The following is a 19,601-nucleotide window of genomic DNA, read 5'->3' on the forward strand; positions in this document are numbered from 1 at the left end:
ACAACCTGGGAATCAGTTTTAAGTATGGCCCTTCTGATTCCCATTGCTTTTAACTTCCGAAGACCTAGAACCAATGCTTCGTACTCAGCAATGTTATTTGTGCAATTAAAATCAAGCTTTGCCGCATAACAAATTTTGACTTTGGAAGGTGAAACCAACACAGCAGCCGCTCCTGCTCCGAAGGTTCCCCAAGATCCATCACACAACACTGTCCAGGCTTCGTTGTCTTTATTCGTTTCCTCCTCCTGAGCCCCTGGCGTCCAATCAGCGATAAAGTCTGCCAGCGCCTGTGACTGAATCGAAGATCTATGAACATATTCAATACAAAATTCATTGAGCTCTGCAGCCCATTTTCCAATCCTTCCAGTAGCTTCTCGATTCCTCATAATATCCTTCAGAGGTTGTGATGAAGGAACAATTATGTTGTAAGCTTGGAAATAGTGCCGAAGCTTCCTGGAGGCCATCAAGACAGCATACAATACCTTCTCCAGCTCTGTATAATTTTTCTTTGACAAACTAAGAACCTCGGATACAAAATATATTGGGGCCTGCCTCTTGACTTGACCATCAAGCTTCTCCTGGACAAGCGCTGCACTTACCGCTGAGTGCGAAGCTACCACATATAATAACAAAGGAGCCCCTGGCATTGCTGGAGTCAATGTTGTTAGATCTATTAAATACTGTTTTAGCTCTTCAAAGGCCTTCTGTTGGATTGGTCCCCATTGAAAGACTTCGGCTGACTTCAGTACTTCGAAGAATGGTAAGTTTCTCTCTGCTGATCTGGATATGAATCTATTGAGAGATGCCAATCTTTCTGTCAATCTTTGAGCCCCCTTCTTTGTAGTTGGTGGTTCCATCCGAAGTATAGCTTCAATTTTACTTGGATTGGCTTCAATCCCCTTTGTTGAAACCAAGCATCCAAGAAATTTCCCCTTCTTCACTCCGAAGACGCATTTTTCTGGATTTAACTTCAAGCCAGCTTGCCTGAAACTGGCGAAGGTCTCCTGCAGATCAGCAATATGATTCTCCTGCTTCGTGCTTTTGACAATGATGTCATCAACATAAGTTAGCACGTTTCTACCTATTTGAGATTGGAGAACCTTCGCAGTCATTCGGCTGAAACTTTCTCCAGCGTTTTTGAGCCCCTCAGGCATCCGAAGATAGCAATATGTGCCACTTGGAGTTATGAAGCTAGTCTTCGGCTCATCTTCCTTCTTCATCCAAATTTGGTGATAGCCTGAATAGCAGTCTAACAGACTCATGAGCTCTGACGAAGCTGCTGCATCAACTAAAGAGTCTATCCTTGGTAGTGGGAATTCATCCTTCGGACAAGCCTTGTTAAGATCTGTAAAATCGATGCACATTCGCCACTTGCCATTAGCCTTTTTTACCATAACAGTGTTAGCCAGCCATTCTGGGTACTTCACTTCTCTGATAACTCCTGCACTGAGGAGTCTTTTGACTTCGTTGCGAGCACCTTCGGCCTTATCATCTGACATTTTCCGAAGCCTTTGCTTTCTGGGTCTGAAGGATGGATCGACATTGAGCGAGTGCTCAATAACATCCCTATTAACTCCGCATAGATCATTGGCTGACCATGTAAAAACATCTTTGTTATTGAACAAAAACCTTATCAAGGTTTTTTCCTGCTCTTCGGATAATTGAGAGCCTAACAGTACCTTCTGCTCTGCTATGTCCTTACATAAGAGCATAGGCTTCGGCTGATCTGCTGAAGCTGCTTTCTCCCTTCTGAATTTGTACTGTTCACAAACTTCAGCTCCATCTATGTTATGGATTGCTTTTGAGTCAGTCCAATTGCCTTCGGCCCTTCTTGCAGCTTCCTGACTTCCATGGATAGCAATGGGTCCCTGATCCGAAGGTATCTTCATGCAAAGATAGGCAGGATGAAGAATTGCTTCAAAGGCATTGAGAGTACCACGACCAATAATTGCATTGTAAGGGTATTCCATGTCAACAATGTCAAACACAACTTGCTCAGTTCTAGTGTTGTTGATGAATCCGAAAGTCACTGACATGGTGATCTTGCCCAGCGCTACAATCTGTCTTCCTCCGAAGCCACAGAGAGGATGTGTAGCATCATGAATCTTATCTTCTGGCTCTTGCATTTGTCTGAAGGCCTTAGCAAATATGATGTCAGCTGCACTGCCTGTGTCAACCAAGACATTGTGGACCAGAAATCCTTTGATAACACAAGAGATAACCATGGCATCGTTGTGTGGGTAATCTTTGAGCTGAAGGTCCTCTTGGGAGAAGGTAATAGGAATGTGAGACCATCTTGACTTGATGAAGGGTCCTTGCACCCCAACATGTTGTACCCTTCTCTGTGCTTCCTTCTTCTGTTTCTTGTTAGCTGGCTCTGAGGACGAGCCACCTGTGATCGGGAGCACCAGCTTCGGGTCCGAAGCAGCTCCAGCTTGGTCGTTGAACGAAGCCATCAGCTCAAAAAGTGGAAGTGAGTTCACCGGAGGTGGGCGCCAATGTTGGAGACTTGTTCTCAAATGCTATGAGTTAAGAACAAGGCAACACAGAGAATGTTAAACGATAAAGTCCTTCGTCTTTTGAACCATTATTTCCCTTAGGATATAACGATCTTCGGACGAAGGTCATGAAGGACGAACCTTCATCATCACAATATACGATAATGAAAGACGAAGCATATAAAACATAGAAGATAACATGAATAATCATATAACATCATTCATTTAACTTTATTATCTCATCATAGAGAAATAAAGACAATATCGAATTATAAATGTACCTTCGGCTTGGAAGGGGATGAAAATACAAGTGTGACGCAGGAGCGAATGCCAAGTCAGCGTGAACAGTACGGGGGTACTGTTCACCTATTTATAGGCACGGGGTACAACCCATACAAAATTACATGCATGCCCTTTACATTTGGTGATAACTCTATAGCACTCTATCGAGGTCTAAATGGCCTTTTCATCTTTAAGTCGGTTCCCTTTTCTGCGAACATGCCGAAGCTTTCCTGCTTCACAGCTTCGGCGCTGTGTCAACCTTTGTAGCTTTTCCCTTTCTGATACGAGTCCGAAGATACCTGCTCACACATTTTAAGCCGCTTCTCTCTTGAAGACCTTCGGCGCCGAAGCATAGACCCAACAGTGGTGTTTAACGTAGAAGCTTTTAATGTGTCTAAATATATTTTTTTTGCAAAAAAAAATCATGGAGCCGTCTCTCTGTGAAAAGACGTCTCTGGCTCATAACACAAGTAGCAACAGACGCCTCACTTTCCACCGTACGAATTCACCATCTCACTAGTACAGATAAGCTCTATACTGACGGTCCTAAACATATTTACAGTGACGTTTTTCGTAACCGCCAGTGCTAGAGGTCAGTAGAAATCACCATTTTTACAGGCGGGTAACTGAAGACCGCCAGTGAAAATCGATTTTCACTAGCGGTCGACGTAATAAAACCGCCAGTGCAAATCGTTTCCAGAAAACATAAAACAGATTCTAAAAATAGTAAAAAAATTTATTTGCAAGTCGCGGTATTTTTCGCGCAAAATTCGCGCGCTACGCGGTTGTTAGGAATCGAACCGTAGACCTCACCCTCGCGCTTACCCTCCACTACCACTCCGTCTATGACATGACTTGTGTCTAGTTTGTAGTTGTTTTCTCCACATATTACAACCATTTGAGTGTAAATTGCTTATTTGAGACCCTAAACGAATTCAAATAAAAAAGTTGTCAACTACAAAGATAAATAACTTTTGAAGTTCTACACAACTTTTATTTTGACACTTTTTTCATCCGAGGTAGTTTGCAAAATTTGAATTTTAAATTTGCCATACTTAGATTCAATTTTTGAGAACCGAAATGAGTTCAAATAAAAAAGTTGTCAACTACAAAGTTTCATAACTTTTAGAGATCTACAACTTTTATTTTAGTAGTTTTATCATACGAGGTCGTTTGAAAAACTCGAAAAATTAAGGATAAAAATGATTTCTAGTGGCGGTTCCTTAAGAAAACCGCCACTAGAAATCGTATTTCTACTGGCGGTTCCTTAAGAAAACCGCCACTACAAATCATGGATTTCTACTGGCGGTTTTCTTAAGGAACCGCCACTAGAAATACGATTTCTAGTGGCGGTTTTCTTAAGGAACCGCCACTAGAAATAGCACAATCGGTGGATAACCGGATCCGTCTGTAAAAATATATAGGTGCCGCAGGCTTTGAGCCTTTTTGTACTAGTGTCTGTTCCATCGATCTGATGTTATACAAGCGCATGCACTTCTGTAGTTATTAGTGGGGTTACATTTATAGAACTCCATTGTATAATAGTCTCTTAGTTGTCTTTTGTGCTTGGAGAACCGTTTTGGTGTATATCCACTATACATGCCCTACGACTGAAAATCTGGGAGTTTTAATCTCGACAGTACAGCTGATTTGTAACCGTTAATGTGTTTTTATGTACTAGTGGGTGCTTTTTATTCCGTTTTGGAGCGAGATACGGCGAAATGTGGGCTCGTGAGTCGTGAGTGTCTTCCGCCAGCTAATTTGCCCGGGCTGTCAGAACCCAGGATACAAAAATGCAGTAATGTATACTAGTACTGTAGTCTGGTCTCCTCCAGCGGAGCGTAGCATTTTTAAACATGGATTGCCAGCTGTTGGGTGTCCAGTGTTGTTGGAGGACGAATTTACTACTCTGCCGCATCCTCTGCAACGACGTACTGCTGCAGCAACCCGTGCCCGTGCCTGAGACTGAGAGGCTGAGAGCAATGGTGGGTGGGCTTCGGTCAGTGAGCTTTCGGTCTTGTTGCGTGAATGATGCTGCTGATGCCATGGTACGTACGCTGAACGAGCTGGACCTCCAGCGCGTCGAGAGACAGGGGACCGATCGGGCAATGCAATGCAATGCAATGCAATGCAATGAATCCATGCATGGGCACTGTTCGGAATTGACCTGCCCTTGTTTATAACAATGATGAGTAGGGCCGGGCGGGAAGGCCGGGCATCGTCGGCGATGCATGGCCGATGGAGATGCATCTCTCCTCTCCGGCTGATAGTGACTGGGGGATCTGATCTGCTGCCCATGTCAATGCCTGGATCCGCACGGACGCGACGACGACGACGACGACGAAGAACACTCAACTCCACCCATACCATAATGGCAGGGCAGGCCACGGTGCCAATGATCAGCAGGTATGGGCGTCCGGATAGCTCGAGCTGCAGCGAGCGTTTACTCCTGTCCTGTCCCGTCGTCTCGCGCCCGGGCCCGGTGCATTATTTTATGGGACGTTGGATGGTCGACCTGGCCAGAGCTAGCTTGGGGCTCGGACGTCCACAGCATGGGCGGGCGACGGGACCGTCCAGCTAAGCTGCCTGTACGTGTCACGCCGTGGCGTCGTGAAGGCGACAGCGTCGGAGCGGGTTCCGGAGTTCCTCCGGAGCACCCGGAAGTCCGATGGGTCCGATCCACAGCTACAGGCTACAGCTGCAGACGCGCGCAGGGGCAAGACTAGGAAGCCGGTACGGCACTGTGGAGCTCTGACAATGGCGCGAGAGCCCATGAGGCTGTCGGAGGGATCCAATCCAATGCCGACGAACTGGAAAACCGGACGCCGATCGACCGCAAATGCATGCTTTGCAAAGCGAAGATCCGGCCTGCCGTTTTGCCCGTGTAGAAGACTAGAGGCACTTCCTCCTATATATAGTCAAAATCAAGCATTATAGTCCAGTGTGTGTTTGTATGGCACGCGTTTACAGAAACAATAATTTAGTAAAATAGGCTGCGGACATATGATGCGTGTCGTGGCTCTTGCATGGAGGCCGTACGTACGTATGAGCATGCATGTCTGAATGCCCGTGCCAATCCAGCGGCGGCGAGCCGACACGCGATAATTTTTATTTATTTTTTTTAGCCACGCTGCGTTTCGCGGCTCGCGTGAGGCGTGATCTCCTTTGCTATCGCATCGCAGCGTATCCAGAAAGACCCCGCATGTAAGTCGCTACGGAGAAAACGGCGCGAAGCTGCCGTGTTTTGGCGGTTCCTACGGGCGATTCGTGACCCTACGCGCTCGCGGCCTTCCTCGTCGGAAAGCTCCGGCAGGCAATAATTATAGATTAACAAGCAAAGTGCCGTCTCCAAGAGAAGATCGATCGCCGTGCACATGTCTGTTCATCAGGCTAGCACATGAATGTGATGGATCTGCCTGATTTCCTTCTCCGTTAACCTGTTCATCAGCTACGTATTGATTTATGTGGTGTTTGGTTTGTAAAATCACCTCGTTCAGTAACTATGTTGCGACTTGCGACAAAATATTTATTTAATTAACTTATAGACATCTAAGTGATAACTGAGAAGAGGATGACTAATTTATGATATGTTTGATTGGATATACAAGAATGGATGAAACGAGACGGCCACAGTTTTTATAGTGTTTGGATGAGAGTTAATTACATGGGGGCGAGGTAAACATTGGGATAATTTTTTATGGCGGCGTGATCCAAAAAATCGAGGGAACGGTATCGTCCCCGCCTCATACCATATTCACCTCAAACCAAACACATCTAGTTAAACCAACCACCCGTTAGGGTTTTTCTATAGACTAGACAAAAAAAGAAGAGAGAGAGAAAGTAATTGTGTTTCTGGACCAATTGCGTCACGACACGCCTCGTTCTGCTGTACAATGTGTAGCAGCAGACTTGCGTATAACAAGGCCTGGAGGGCTGGAGGAGGTGATTAGGACACCAGTCCGTGTCCGTGTGCCAGCCACCTGCGCAGCAAAAGACACTGCCCACTGGCCCATCACCATCAGCGGCCGGACTGCGCAAGTGACGAGAGGAGAGGTACACTACACCGTCCCTGGCCGGTTGGTCCCACGATGCCATGCATGCAGAGAACCAGCGCCAGGTAACGGGACGCGACACGGTGGCTAGCCAAATCGATGCGCCTGCGCGTATGGGCCTGCTCGCTCGCACGGCACAGTGACGGGCGCGCGCACACGCATTTACGCGCGCGTACTGCAGAGCCCCGCATGCAAGCTGTCCTCAACAACATCCAGGTTGGCATCCTCTCTCCTCCGTCCCTCCCCTTCGCCGCACTAGCCGACGCGTCCACCTCGGCTATATATACACGCGAGCCCCGGACACGCCGCCTCGCTTACTCATCTCAACTTCTCCACCAGTCAAGTCCACCAGCCAGCAGCTCGCCGGCTGCCTCGCTCCTGCTCTGCACTGCACTAGTCGCCGCTCGAGCTACCCGGCTGTAGCAACTAGCAAGATTCGTTGGGTCCGTGAACGTGCAGACGCAACACGCTAGACTGTCTAGACACACATTATCAGATTCGTTCTGCAGTACAATAATGGGAGCCTGCAACTCGTGCGAGGCCACGGCGGTGGCGGCGGCGCCGGGGCCGGCGACGGCGGAGGCGAGGGTGGTGCTCGCGGACGGCGCGCTGCGGCGGTTCCCGGGCGGCACGCGGGCGTCGCAGGCCGTGAAGGCGGCCGCCGGCGGGGCGGCCCCGACGGCCTCGTGGTTCCTGTGCAGCGCGGACGGGCTGGAGCTCGGCGGCGCCGTGGCGCCCGTGCGGCCGGAGGAGGCGCTGCAGCCCGGGCAGCTATACTTCGTGCTCCCCGCCGCGATGCGGCGCCGCCCGCTGCAGGCCGAGGAGATGGCCGCGCTCGCCATCCGCGCCAGCGCCGCGCTGGCCGGCGACCACGACGGTCCGCTCGTGTTCCCGGAGGCCGCCGCGGCCGCGGCCGCCGGCGCCGGGGCGCGGTGCGGCAAGGCGTGCCGGAGGTCGAGGAGGGGCGGCAGCCGCGGCCGGGACTTCGCGCCGGACCTCGGCGCCATTGCCGAGTAACCAACCGTCCGTGGCAGCCAGCTAGGAGAACGGGGGAACCTAATTAACAGCAGTCGCGTCGGCAGCCCGCGGCGACATGAAAATGAAAAAAAAAAACACATCCATCTGTAGCTACGCGTAAAAACTGATCTACTGGACGCTTTGACTAATGCTAGTGTAGTGTAGGTGTAGTAGCCGTGTAGGAAAAGAAATGCAGTCCATCTTGCATCTGGTGTGTACGTAGAATACTAGTACGCGACAGGCTGTGCGTGTAGATTACGCACGCGAGCATGCACCGCGATCCGGACGCCCAGGAGGCCAGGACCCGGGTGTGTGTCTGACTCTGACTCCCGGGGCCCGCATTGTGATGAGCTGAGCTGTAAGCCGCTGGGCCTGGGATTCGTGTATGCCAATCAGCCGATGTGGCGAGCCAATGAACGGCAAACGAGTCAACGACTCGGATTTGCCAGCCTGAGGAGCAGATTTTGCTATGCAAAAAAATTTGCGTTTGTCTTGTGCTGCAATATTTCGTATTTCCTCTTCCGGTCGGCTGTATGTAGAAGGCGTACGTAGAGCTGTATACCTGTATAGTATGGCTTGGTTTGGGGTGGCCGGCTTGGGGAAGCAACGTGCACAATTGGGTACGAGGACAAGGATGGGGGCCTGCCTGCCTGGCTGGCTGGACACCCTCGTCGTTTGTTGGCCACTGGCCACTGCCGGCCGGCAGCTCGGGCCGCCGGCCCAGGCCATCGCTGGGGTGGGATCGTGGGATTTGGGACAGGATGCGATTAGGAATGAATTTGAATGTCTAGAGATCAGAATTATTCGTATTCAGATAAAATGGCTAATATGGATATTCGTTTTCGTATTCGATTTTAATATGTATGTTAAATTGACATATCCGAATTCGTTTTTCTCTATCCAGTTTAAGATTTGTATTCAATAACATTCGACAAAACCGTGAAAAATCCGATACTATTTGTATCCAAAAGTAAAAAGTATTCGATAAAATCAATTTAAACTTATTTTATTACTAATTACAAGTAATTTTAAACTTTAAATAATGTACTAAAAACTGTTATACACCATTTAAAATGTAAAAAATATTCATATCATAAATAAACGACTGTGTTAATCTTACATTACTAGTGATATACAATGATAAAGTTTAATTGATATTTAAAAGTCTAATTTTGAATACATTAGATTATTCGAGTTTTTAGTGTCTAAAATACAAATATACTTAATATACGAAAAGATTATATCTAGAGTCCAAAATATCTGATACTTAGTATACTGATCTAAGTGATGGATGACGTCGTTGATCAAGAAGTGTTATAGACCACTTTATCAATGAGCAACTGCTCTCTAAATATGTACATCTATAGAAACATACCTTCACATTTGTGTGTATAACGACAAATCAGTAAATAAAAAAAATAAAACATAATTTTCGTCCTCATCTATCTTTGGAGTGTCTTGTCAAAGCTGTTACAAAATATTGTATATTGTATATGTGACCAATCCAAAGGGTACGACAGATTCTCCCTAAGGGACATATCCCTTGGGATACACCCCTTCACATGTATATAATCAGGACTCCCTGCAATAATAAAGGATAACTGTCACTTTCTCTCTACATTTTCGTGTCTCGTTACCACCGAGTTATAACACGTTATCAGCACGCGATTCTCCACTGAGTTAATCGGCAGAAGAGAACGGACTACGCTGTCGCTAGAGCAGTTCTCAGCGACATGATGCTGCAGAGGCAATTTTCTAGCCTTAATCACGATGATGGATGACCGATGTACTTGCGTCACATCAACAATGGCCAACCGCACTGGATAAGTCAGAAGTGAGAGCATGGCCTAAATCATGCATGATTGCATTGCTTCCTCACTTGCGTTGGAGACAACAAAGATTAAAAATGGTATGCGATTTATGCTTACTCAGTTTTGTTATGTATCTGTCGGTCCTCATCTGCAATGGCGCTGTTCTTGCACACATGTGTGCTGCAATCTTGCGGACAGACGGTGGTAGCGCTGCCCGCCAGAACTTGCGCCAGAGGAGTCTCGCGCCCGCTCCGCTTGGGCTGTTGGGGCCACGCCACGCCACCGGGGCTGCTGGGCCCGTGCCCACGCCGGGGACACCCACGGCCGGACGGGGCCATGCCAGCCGCACCCGTGCCGTCGAGGCCTCGCCCGCCTAACAGCGGCACACCGAGCGTCGAGACCGCGCCGGGACCTGGCCGGGGCCGCACGCCTGTGGCGAGGCCGCGTGCCCGCACAGGGACGCGCCTGGCTGGCCAAGCCCACGCTGGGTCGCGCGCCTGCGCCATGTGAGGCCGGGTGCCGCGCCCGCGCCCCTGAACGACGAACTATTCTCGCGCGCCGCCGGGGAGTCGCGCTCCGCGCGCGCGCTGGGGCCGGGGACGGAGACCGCCGTGCCACCGGGGCCGCGCTCACAGACGACGGGCCGCGCCCGCGAGCCGCCGCGGGGACGCGCCCACAGCCGCGCACGCGTGCCGCCGCGGGGACTGCGCCCGTGCCGTCGCTGAGGCCACGCCTATGCGCCGGGGGTCGCGCGCCTGCGTGCTGTTGAGGCCGTGCGCTCGTGCACTAGGGGGCGCCCGTGCCTTGGCCTGCAACCGTGCCACTGGGGCCGCGTGGCGGGGCAGCGATCGCCCACCCGCGCCGTGGCTGGTGCCGCCCGAGCCGGGTCGGTCCTGCTCGCCCCCTAGCCAAACCGAGACCTCGCTGCTAGGACCGCGCCACCGGGAGGAACCCGCGCCCGCCGCCGGGATGCCGCGCGCCGCCGCGAAACGCCTCCATGGCCGCTGGCGGCTGTAGAAAGGGAGGAGCAGTTAGCGTTTTTACCCTAACTGCACCCTTATCTGGCCGGCTGGGCCGCCCATGGCCGTTTGGGCTGCGCCTGGCCACCTAACTGGTTGGTTGGGCCGCCCCTGGCCGCTTGGGCCAGGCATGACCATGGCTGGGCCGCGCCTAGCCGCCTGGGCTGACGGCTGGGTTGCGCCTGGCCGCTTGGGCTAAATTTACTTATTATTATTTCATTTTCTGTAAATTTAAGCATAAGGCTCTGTGATTTTTTTTGTATCACAGTTTCAATCAGTATTTAGTATCTAAATTTGAATGTTTAGACTGCTGATGATATATATAATTGTGATAGTTGTCTGTTTTATTATAAATCTGGCAGACTTTAATTTGTGAATTATCTTTGTTTTTACATTTATAATTCACATATTTTCGACTTGCCTTGTTTTTGCATTCTTTATGATTGCATGGAAAACATAGCACATATAATAAGTCGAAACTGAATGGTCTACATGCAACATGAGGTTGCAGTTTTTTGGGTGAAAGCATAGGGTGATGGAGTCCTAAGCACTGCCTGCGCTAAATTCTTTATAGAATTTAGTAGCCCAGAAACCGTGCTTTAGGCCGCATTTGAAATGCCTATCACTATGAGGTCTACATCTTTCGAGATGATTACCTATACGTGCTACCCAAAAAGATCACGGACCAAGCAGGCGTCGCGGGCTATGGAGCCAGGCTGGACGCTGCAGTCATGGTGACTGCTAAAAGAATTCTTTTAATTAAGTTCTACTTAATTAAACGATGAATTCTTGCAAAATATGACACATATCTTGAACTTGGGATATTTCAACACATGATGGAGATCTAGGCTTTGGCTGCAATAAGTTCTTGGAATTTATTTGCCCTGAGACCAAGCTTTTAGACAGCAAAATGTTATTTGCCCATCAGTAAGAGGTCTACATCATATGGTTATGATGATTACCTATGTGTTCTCCCAAGTAGATATGTTGGAGATGTGATGTTGGTTATTCACCTTTATGGTGATTACCATTTTATTTTTGAAATTTTGGTCAAGCACAGGGTAGTGGAGTCCTAAGCATTGGCTGCGGTATGTTCTTTGAATATATCAGCCCAGAGACCATGCTTTCAGGCAGCAAAAGTTTTGCCCACTATTGGGAGATCTACTCCATTGTTTCATTACATGGAGATTATCTACATTGTGTACACCAATTTTCAAAAATCTTTGGTACACTTTATGTGATACCTGGAATTCTCCAACATATAAAGATATGGTATATTTTGCGGCAAAGTTGCAACAACAAATGAAAATGGTTAATCCATTTGGAGAATAATTATTTAATAGAGTTTGATGAACTCGCCTAATGGGCTTAATTATCCTTAATGTTCATTGGATATGTTCATTTCATCTTTGCATAATATGGGGATTCACTTCTTTATTTTGGAGGAAGTGAGATACTCCCTTTCTCTTGTGGTTCTTATGAAAAGAACTAATGTGCTTTTGTGGCATGATGTGCAAGCCCAAAATGAATACCAAAGAAAATCATAAGACTTGTGGACTTATGAGTATGTGTCTACATTATGTTGTAGACTAACACTTTGTATTCAAATATTTGCTTGAAAGCAAATATATAAGCACATTAAAAAGGGAAGGGCAATGAGTATGACAAACTCTTTTGTCATTACACTATACATGGTATAGTGTTGTATGCCTAAGCATCTAATCATGTATATGAAATCCCAATAGATGCATACTACTCATGAAAGCTAAGATATGAAGTGTACTTCAATCTTCCATCTGACATGATAACAGTGGTTAGTTGTGTAAATCGTGATTTGGAATAATCATGTAACAACACTTCTTTTTCTAAGAGAAGACCACTTTGTTAGATGATTCGCTTTTGAGTACTATATAAATGATGCATGAGATTTGGTATAATCTCATAATTGATGTTGTGATAGGTTCAACTCATGCGCTGTGAGTTGAACACACTCATGTGATTTGAGTGTAAAAACTCATATGAATTTGAGTTAAACAAACTCATCGATTGGAGTTGATCACTCATGTGATTTGAGTTGAACAAACTCATCGATTAGAATTGAACCAACTCATCAAGGGAGTTGAAGACTCATTTATTTGAGTTGTGCAAACTTGTATAGGGATTCTTCCAATTGAGGAAGAAACATGCAATGTGGAGAATTGAGCCACAAACTCTATAAGTGGGGAACAAAGTATTCTCATATTCCTTTGGAAAGAGGAAAGAATATTTTGACAATCGCTTCGTGCGATATCATGATATGTTATTATCATATCCCCTTTGGTATTGGAAGTATCAAGGATGTGTTGATATATCCTAATTGATATCTTACCATATTATAGAGATATCCATATAATTTCTATCATGTGGAAACACAAGGTGATAGTGATGGATATTGCATATGTTTCTCAGAAACATTTCTTATGGACTGTATTCTACATACATCCTCCCATACAAAGTGTTGCATTTGTTATAACTTTTCATGTGATGATTCTTACCATGCTGGGTAAGACTGAATTGGTAATTCCATTATTGGGATGAAATGAAAAGTTATGGACAATTTTGTTGGTCATGTTTTTCCCATAAGATGGATACTTGATGAGTATCATTAGGAATGAGATTTTAAGTCCCTCTTATCTTTAAATCTGATCTGAATTGGTTAAGTTCTTTGAATTGTTTCAAAGTAACGAGTGTGGTCCATTACATAGATGGTATGGACATTGAAGGCTTTATATGGTTATTTGGTGCATCTATATGATGACCTCAAGTGTGTCCTTCGGACAACACATAACCATTAAGTAATAATGTCTCAAGCTTGAGCACATTAGCCTCCACACTACTAAATTTACCAAATGTGCTTACAATGATGATTGTTTGTCTTGGTATTCAGAATGATATCCATAAAGGATATGATGAATCTGTGATAGATTCGAAAATTTCAGATCATTAATGACCATCAATAATGAATTGTCATTTCCAACTAGTTATGGTTGGAGTCAGGAAGTTTTGCACGCTCCTGACTTGTGATTAACTGCATGTACTGGATGTACAAGTTCCCCTATGGTTTTTAGTACGTGGGAATCCGTGAAAAATTTCCCATGCGTACATTGGGTATGTTTTCCCAATCTCACCACCGCAGCGTACATGAATGGGCACACAGAAAACTGGGGATCTATGTGAGAATTCATTCTCCGTCGATCATTAAGTCTTAGAATCTCTTCATGAGAATCTATTTATGGCTCGTACGCTTGCTTGAATCATGAGCTTTTCCAGGCATTAGGGGGAGATTTCGAGTACCAAAAAGAATGCCAGGAAATTATAATGAATGCAGTAAGCATTCAGGCTCAGGATCACGTACTAAAACTGAACCTTTGAGTTCGAATGATTTGCAAGAAGTTGCAAATTGACTGCCATGTGCATTTACTATGATGTGTCACTAAAATTAATCCTACGTGGAAGTGCCAGAAAGAGTGGTTAAATGGAACACCACTCAACTCCCTATTACAATGATGTTGTAAATAAGAGGGGGAGAAGTATGGTCACAAATTGGGATTAAAATGCTTGCAAGCAGCTGAAGGCTAGACCTTCTGAGATAGTAAATGCAAACCAACTATTCGTTGGTAACCAACTTAGCGTTGGTGGACACCTAAATGATATGAATTATCCTGTGAATGGAAGACATTCACAACCTAGCTCAGTGCGCACTGATGAGGCTAGGTTATCGGAAGCCCTTGATTCTCGTTTTGGGATTTCACGACGAATCATAAGGGTGCATAAGAAAATGACTTCATGTCAACTGGAGAATTGTGTTATTTGAAAGCTACAAGTGTCGACACATACATCTTAGCAATTGTATATGCGCTCCAAGTGATCCAAAAGACTATGGCCATAGCAGAGCACGAGTATGCTCAAACTGGATCTTGTTGAGTGATACAATGTTGCAGAGATAGCCTTGCTCACCATAAAGGAGTGTTGAATTATTTCCACTTCAAGGTATCTTACTGTGGATACATGTTTGTTTTCATGGACTTGGAAACAATGAGGTGGTGAGAAAGCATGGCTAGTAGCAACTGGGTTTATACGCAAACCCAAGCATTATTTTAATGCTATAAATTCTCTTCTACTGTGAGTAGTAAAATTCCGATACAATATTATGGGCAGTAAATCATCTATCTGTGCAGTTGATAGATGTAGTGACAACATGTGCATATGTGGTCACTGGATTATGGTATTTATGGAGTCTTGAAGGATTCCAAATACATAATCACCAATCACAAATTTGCAATGCTTGGAAAGTCTTTGTGACTTAGAGCATCCAGGTCAAATATGGTACATTCGACCTAGTGAATCCTTCTTTCTGAAAGGATACACAAAGTATGGTATGTTCAGTGTAAATATGTGCAACATATTTTAAACATACATTACTTATCGACGGAGTTCAAGATAGAGGATATGAATTGAAAGAGATTTCCAATTCAAAGTAAACTATCTTGAGTATCTTAGATACAAAGTTGTCTATATCCAACATATATTGAAGAAATTCAATATGAGAGAATCATTGTTATTTGATTCTTTCGGAACATGAGATGTGCTATTGTATCTTGCAAGAGCATCCGGCCGGATATTGCTTTGCAATGATTTGCTAGCTAACAGCACATGAGATCGAGTTATGATCTCCAGGTGTACTCATGCTCTCCTTATGTTTGGATATATTGATCTTGGATATCTATAGAAGATCCCCAGGTACAAGATCAATGACATACTTCTGGTAAGTTGGACCTACTGTTTGATAAATGTTGATCAACAGAGATTAATGGTCACTTACAATAATCATTCTATAGTACACTTCGTGGGATTGTACAGAATGATATACTACATACTGAAGGTATGTGGTGGTCATGATTTTATATCATTGACCTTATTATCTATGGAGATAATATTACTTTGTGTTGTTTAGATGAAAAACAAGTTACGAACTAAGTCTCTACTTACTCCACATTTTAGATGTGTTTGAGAGCAGGTATGGGATGACTTAGTGATTTGTAAAGATCAGGGGGAGTTTCCTCTTGATCTGAATAACTTGTTTCTGCATCATGTTGTACTCTTTTCTTTGCATGAGTTTTCCCCCTGTTTGGGTTTTTCTCATTCAAAGTTTTTAACGAGGCAACATCAACACAAGGCCTATGTCGTATCATCTATTTTTCCCATAGTGGTTTTCAAGGATGATACATTATGACATAGTTATTGTTGTATTTGAACTAGGTGATGAGTTTATCTCCTTAGAGTTCAAATGAATTAACAATAGAGTATGACTACTCTCCTTATTTCTCCCACTGGGTTTTTAAGGAGACTCAGCTGATATGTTGATTTCTCAGATTTTCTGGCAAGATTATCTTGGAGAAATATTAGCCTGAGTTATATGTCCCATCATTTATTTTCCCTAATGGGGTTTTTGAAATGATGACTATAGACATATTATTGTTCTTTGGGCTAGAAGTCCATGGGAGAACAATGGCATACCATGGTTCAAATAAACCATCGACAATTATCTATAAGGATAATTGAGCTTGTGTTGTTCAGATGGAAACATTAACATCTTGCAAAGTCTTGTGATAATCTTGCTGATCTATTCACAAAATCTCTACCATACTCAACGTTTTCAGAAATGTGTTGATGTGATTGGTATGAGAAGACTTAAGTGCTTGCAAGGATCAGTGGGAGTAATTCTCCATGATATTTGACCTGTTTTGATCCATCATATTACACTCTTTTCTTTGTATGAGTTTTGCCTTGTTAAGGTTTTCTCATCCAAAGTTTTTAATGAGGTAATATCAACTAAGCTATATGCTTCATCATTGACTTTTCCCCACAGGGGTTTTTATGCATGATGATTACAAGCATATTCTTTTGGAGTTCAATATGAGTTTTACTCATAATCCAAAAGATATTGTATACTCCTTATTTTTCCCACAGGGTTTTTGAGGAGATAATATATTGGAAGTCAGCTTGCAGATGATCAAATGGAATTGGATTGATCAAGGGGGAGTGTTACAAAATATTGTATATTGTATATGTGACCAATCCAAAGGGTACGACAGATTCTCCCTAAGGGACATATCCCTTGGGATACACCCCTTCACATGTATATAATCAGGACTCCCTGCAATAATAAAGGATAACTGTCACTTTCTCTCTACATTTTCGTGTCTCGTTACCATCGAGTTATAACAAAAGCAATCTATACTAAACAACAAAAGGCACTATGAATTAAGCGGGCACCCTTAATTGATTCGTGATACTGCCGACGCGGCCTCCATCGAAGTGCGCATCACATCGTCCGGATTGGATGTCGTCCTCTCGTCGGCAGGCGGGGCACGAGTTGCGCACTCGGTTCTGTTCCTGCCCGTGGGGAATATGTGCATTCCATTTCCATTTCCACAGTTTGTAAGAGCAACTCTAAGAGAGTTTATGTATAATTTTAATTAAATATAGAGTTTTATAGAAGGTTATTTGAAATAGTTAGCTAAATAAAAGGTAGAGTAACCAACAGTCTATCTTTTCTTCTTTTCCTTTCCGTATCATGTTTCGTTGTCGGACATGCAACCGTTGTTCAATCGTTGTTCAGCCGTCTGAAACATGCATGCAGGAGGGCTAGAGGATGATACTGAGTATGTACGTCCTTTTCAAATATACCCAGTGGCTGAGGACGAAAAAAAATTTAGGTATGGCTTTACACAACTGTACCGTATAATATTTAGTACACAACCAATTAACTTGTAGAACAACTCGCGATATATATAGAAAGAAATAGAACATTGTCTAAAATGAGAATAAATTGCAGCTCTTATATTTCATCCTCTATTCCAAACTTCATCCGGCAAACAATATCATCTATAATTGAAATCCTCTAATTTACACCATCTACCGTGGACAGTCTAAGAGCTTCAGTATGATCATTAGCTACTGGTTTATTTGTTAGTCTACACCTACCAACACATTTCCCATCTATAGAAACAATGACTTTAAATCGATATACGCAGACATAGCTGTTCTGTAGTTAACCAGCAAGCGCACTCGAAGCTAGATACACGTCTGAAGCAGTATGGGCAACCAGCAGGCATCATTGGTGGAGCCAGCGACGGAAAAGAAAAGTACTAGCAGGTAGACGCGGGGCCAAGTTTAAGTGGTCTTTGGTCTGCTAATGAGACAGATCAAGGTATGGCTTAGGCCATACATGGCCATACAGGGCGCTCCGCCCCTGAATATACCTAGTGAGGGAGAGATTATACAGAGCAAGATGAATAAGGAATGCTAATGTGTTTTAAACCGGATTTTTCTTTATTTTACTAAATCTAAATATTTTACCTAGGTTGTTGGAGTTGTTCTAATCCATTACGTACCTTTCCGTGGACTTAGCTATTTTTCCTGAGGGAACCCATGGAAGCGGAATGTCGAGGCCAACAGAGGTGGAGTTGACGCGGCGAAATTCGATCAGGATCCCAAGGCTTAGCTATCCACAGCAGATAGGGATGGGAATGGGTACCCTAAACCTGATATATGATATGTAAAAACTCTATTAGGTATTAGGGTATAGGTATGACGATTTTTGATATCTTTGGGGTATTTTATTGGGTCCAGGGATGGACTCAGGATAAAATGAGAGCGAGGGTATACTTATAATGTTGGGCACCAAAATAACAGAGTAGGGGCATCTAAGTGTTGCTGAGCAGGGGATTTCATGGAAAAAATTTAGATTTTACTACTTGCAAAATATAATTGAGCGGGGGCATAGGCCCTCACTGGGACCAACGTAGGTACGTCCCTGATTGGGTCATTTGTTATACCCATCGTGTACGGTGGGTATGGGTATGTTATCTTTTATTCTATACCGTTACCGATAGGAAACCCGCTAAAATATAACATGTGCATTCAGATTAAGGAACGTTGTAATGCATGGGGCATTGTATGTTGTTACCATTTAATGCTAAATGCAATTGACCTTATGATAAAACTTTGTTGGGTTTGATGAATTTGTCATGCTGGCACAAAGATAATATGTTGTTTTAGTACCTTTCAATATTGATAAGATATGGGGTTTCGACATTTCATATTCAATATTTACTTTTATGATTCAAATGATCATGCCTATTATAGTGTTAGTGGATATGGATATGTTGTAATTTTTTATTCATGATAGATAGTGGGTATAAGTATGATGTATTTTTTTTCTCTAGTGGGTATGACCGTATGAGTATGGCTTTATGTGCCTATTGATTGAATTTGATCCCACGCAGCAAGGGAGCCATATGCTTTTTTAGGAGCTAAAAAATATTTAGGGCTAGTTTGGAAAGCCATTTTCTCAGGAGATTTTTTTTTGAGAAAATATAAATTCTTTGAAAAAATGGTGTTTCTAAACTAGCCCTTAACTAGCAAATCACAGTGTTTCGAGTCAGTGAGCATCGAAACGGTGAGAAAGCAGAAGCAGGGGTCGGCTGGACGTTGAACAGAACAGGCGCGTGGCGCGGTGCGTCCCGTATCGTGGCTGACGCTGACCGAGGGCGGGCCAACGCAATCTCCTCCTCCAATCCCACACACACCCGTGGACGTGGGGGGACCCTGCAGTTTTGGGCATGCAAGTGGTGGCCAGCCCAAGCCCAGCCCAGCTGTGAAATCGCCCATGCCGTCACGGACTCGCGGGGTATGTATACGTCGAAAGATGAGGATATTCTCTAGGCGTAGGCGCGGTGGCTGCACCGCTGCACCTGCACCGCATCGCTCCGACGAGCATTGCGGATCAGGGCGCCAGTTGACAGAGCTCCCCTGCGACGCGCAGCTTGACATACAGCTCGGCCTATAGGACTGGATTTGCCTAGTACTCCTACATCC

General features: G+C 44.8%; 2 protein-coding genes across 2 annotated transcripts; one reads left to right on the forward strand and one right to left on the reverse strand.

Moving 5' to 3' along the window:
• Window positions 1–7,151: 7,151 nt before the first annotated feature.
• On the forward strand, window positions 7,152–10,682 carry LOC103643979 (uncharacterized). The gene has a single exon (NM_001176047.2). The coding sequence runs from the start codon at window positions 7,349–7,351 to the stop codon at window positions 7,847–7,849; it is 501 nt and encodes a 166-aa protein (NP_001169518.2). The 5' UTR covers window positions 7,152–7,348; the 3' UTR covers window positions 7,850–10,682.
• LOC118476176 (uncharacterized) lies at window positions 9,150–11,010 on the reverse strand. Its single transcript, XM_035964380.1, has 2 exons — window positions 9,778–11,010; window positions 9,150–9,431 (listed from the first exon to the last, which is right to left on the reverse strand). Exons 1-2 carry the CDS (start codon window positions 10,164–10,166, stop codon window positions 9,422–9,424), a joined length of 399 nt encoding a protein of 132 aa, XP_035820273.1. The 5' UTR covers window positions 10,167–11,010; the 3' UTR covers window positions 9,150–9,421.
• Window positions 11,011–19,601: the final 8,591 nt, after the last annotated feature.

This window comes from Zea mays, chromosome 1 (genome assembly GCF_902167145.1).
Source record: "Zea mays cultivar B73 chromosome 1, Zm-B73-REFERENCE-NAM-5.0, whole genome shotgun sequence".
Lineage (NCBI taxonomy): Eukaryota > Viridiplantae > Streptophyta > Magnoliopsida > Poales > Poaceae > Zea > Zea mays.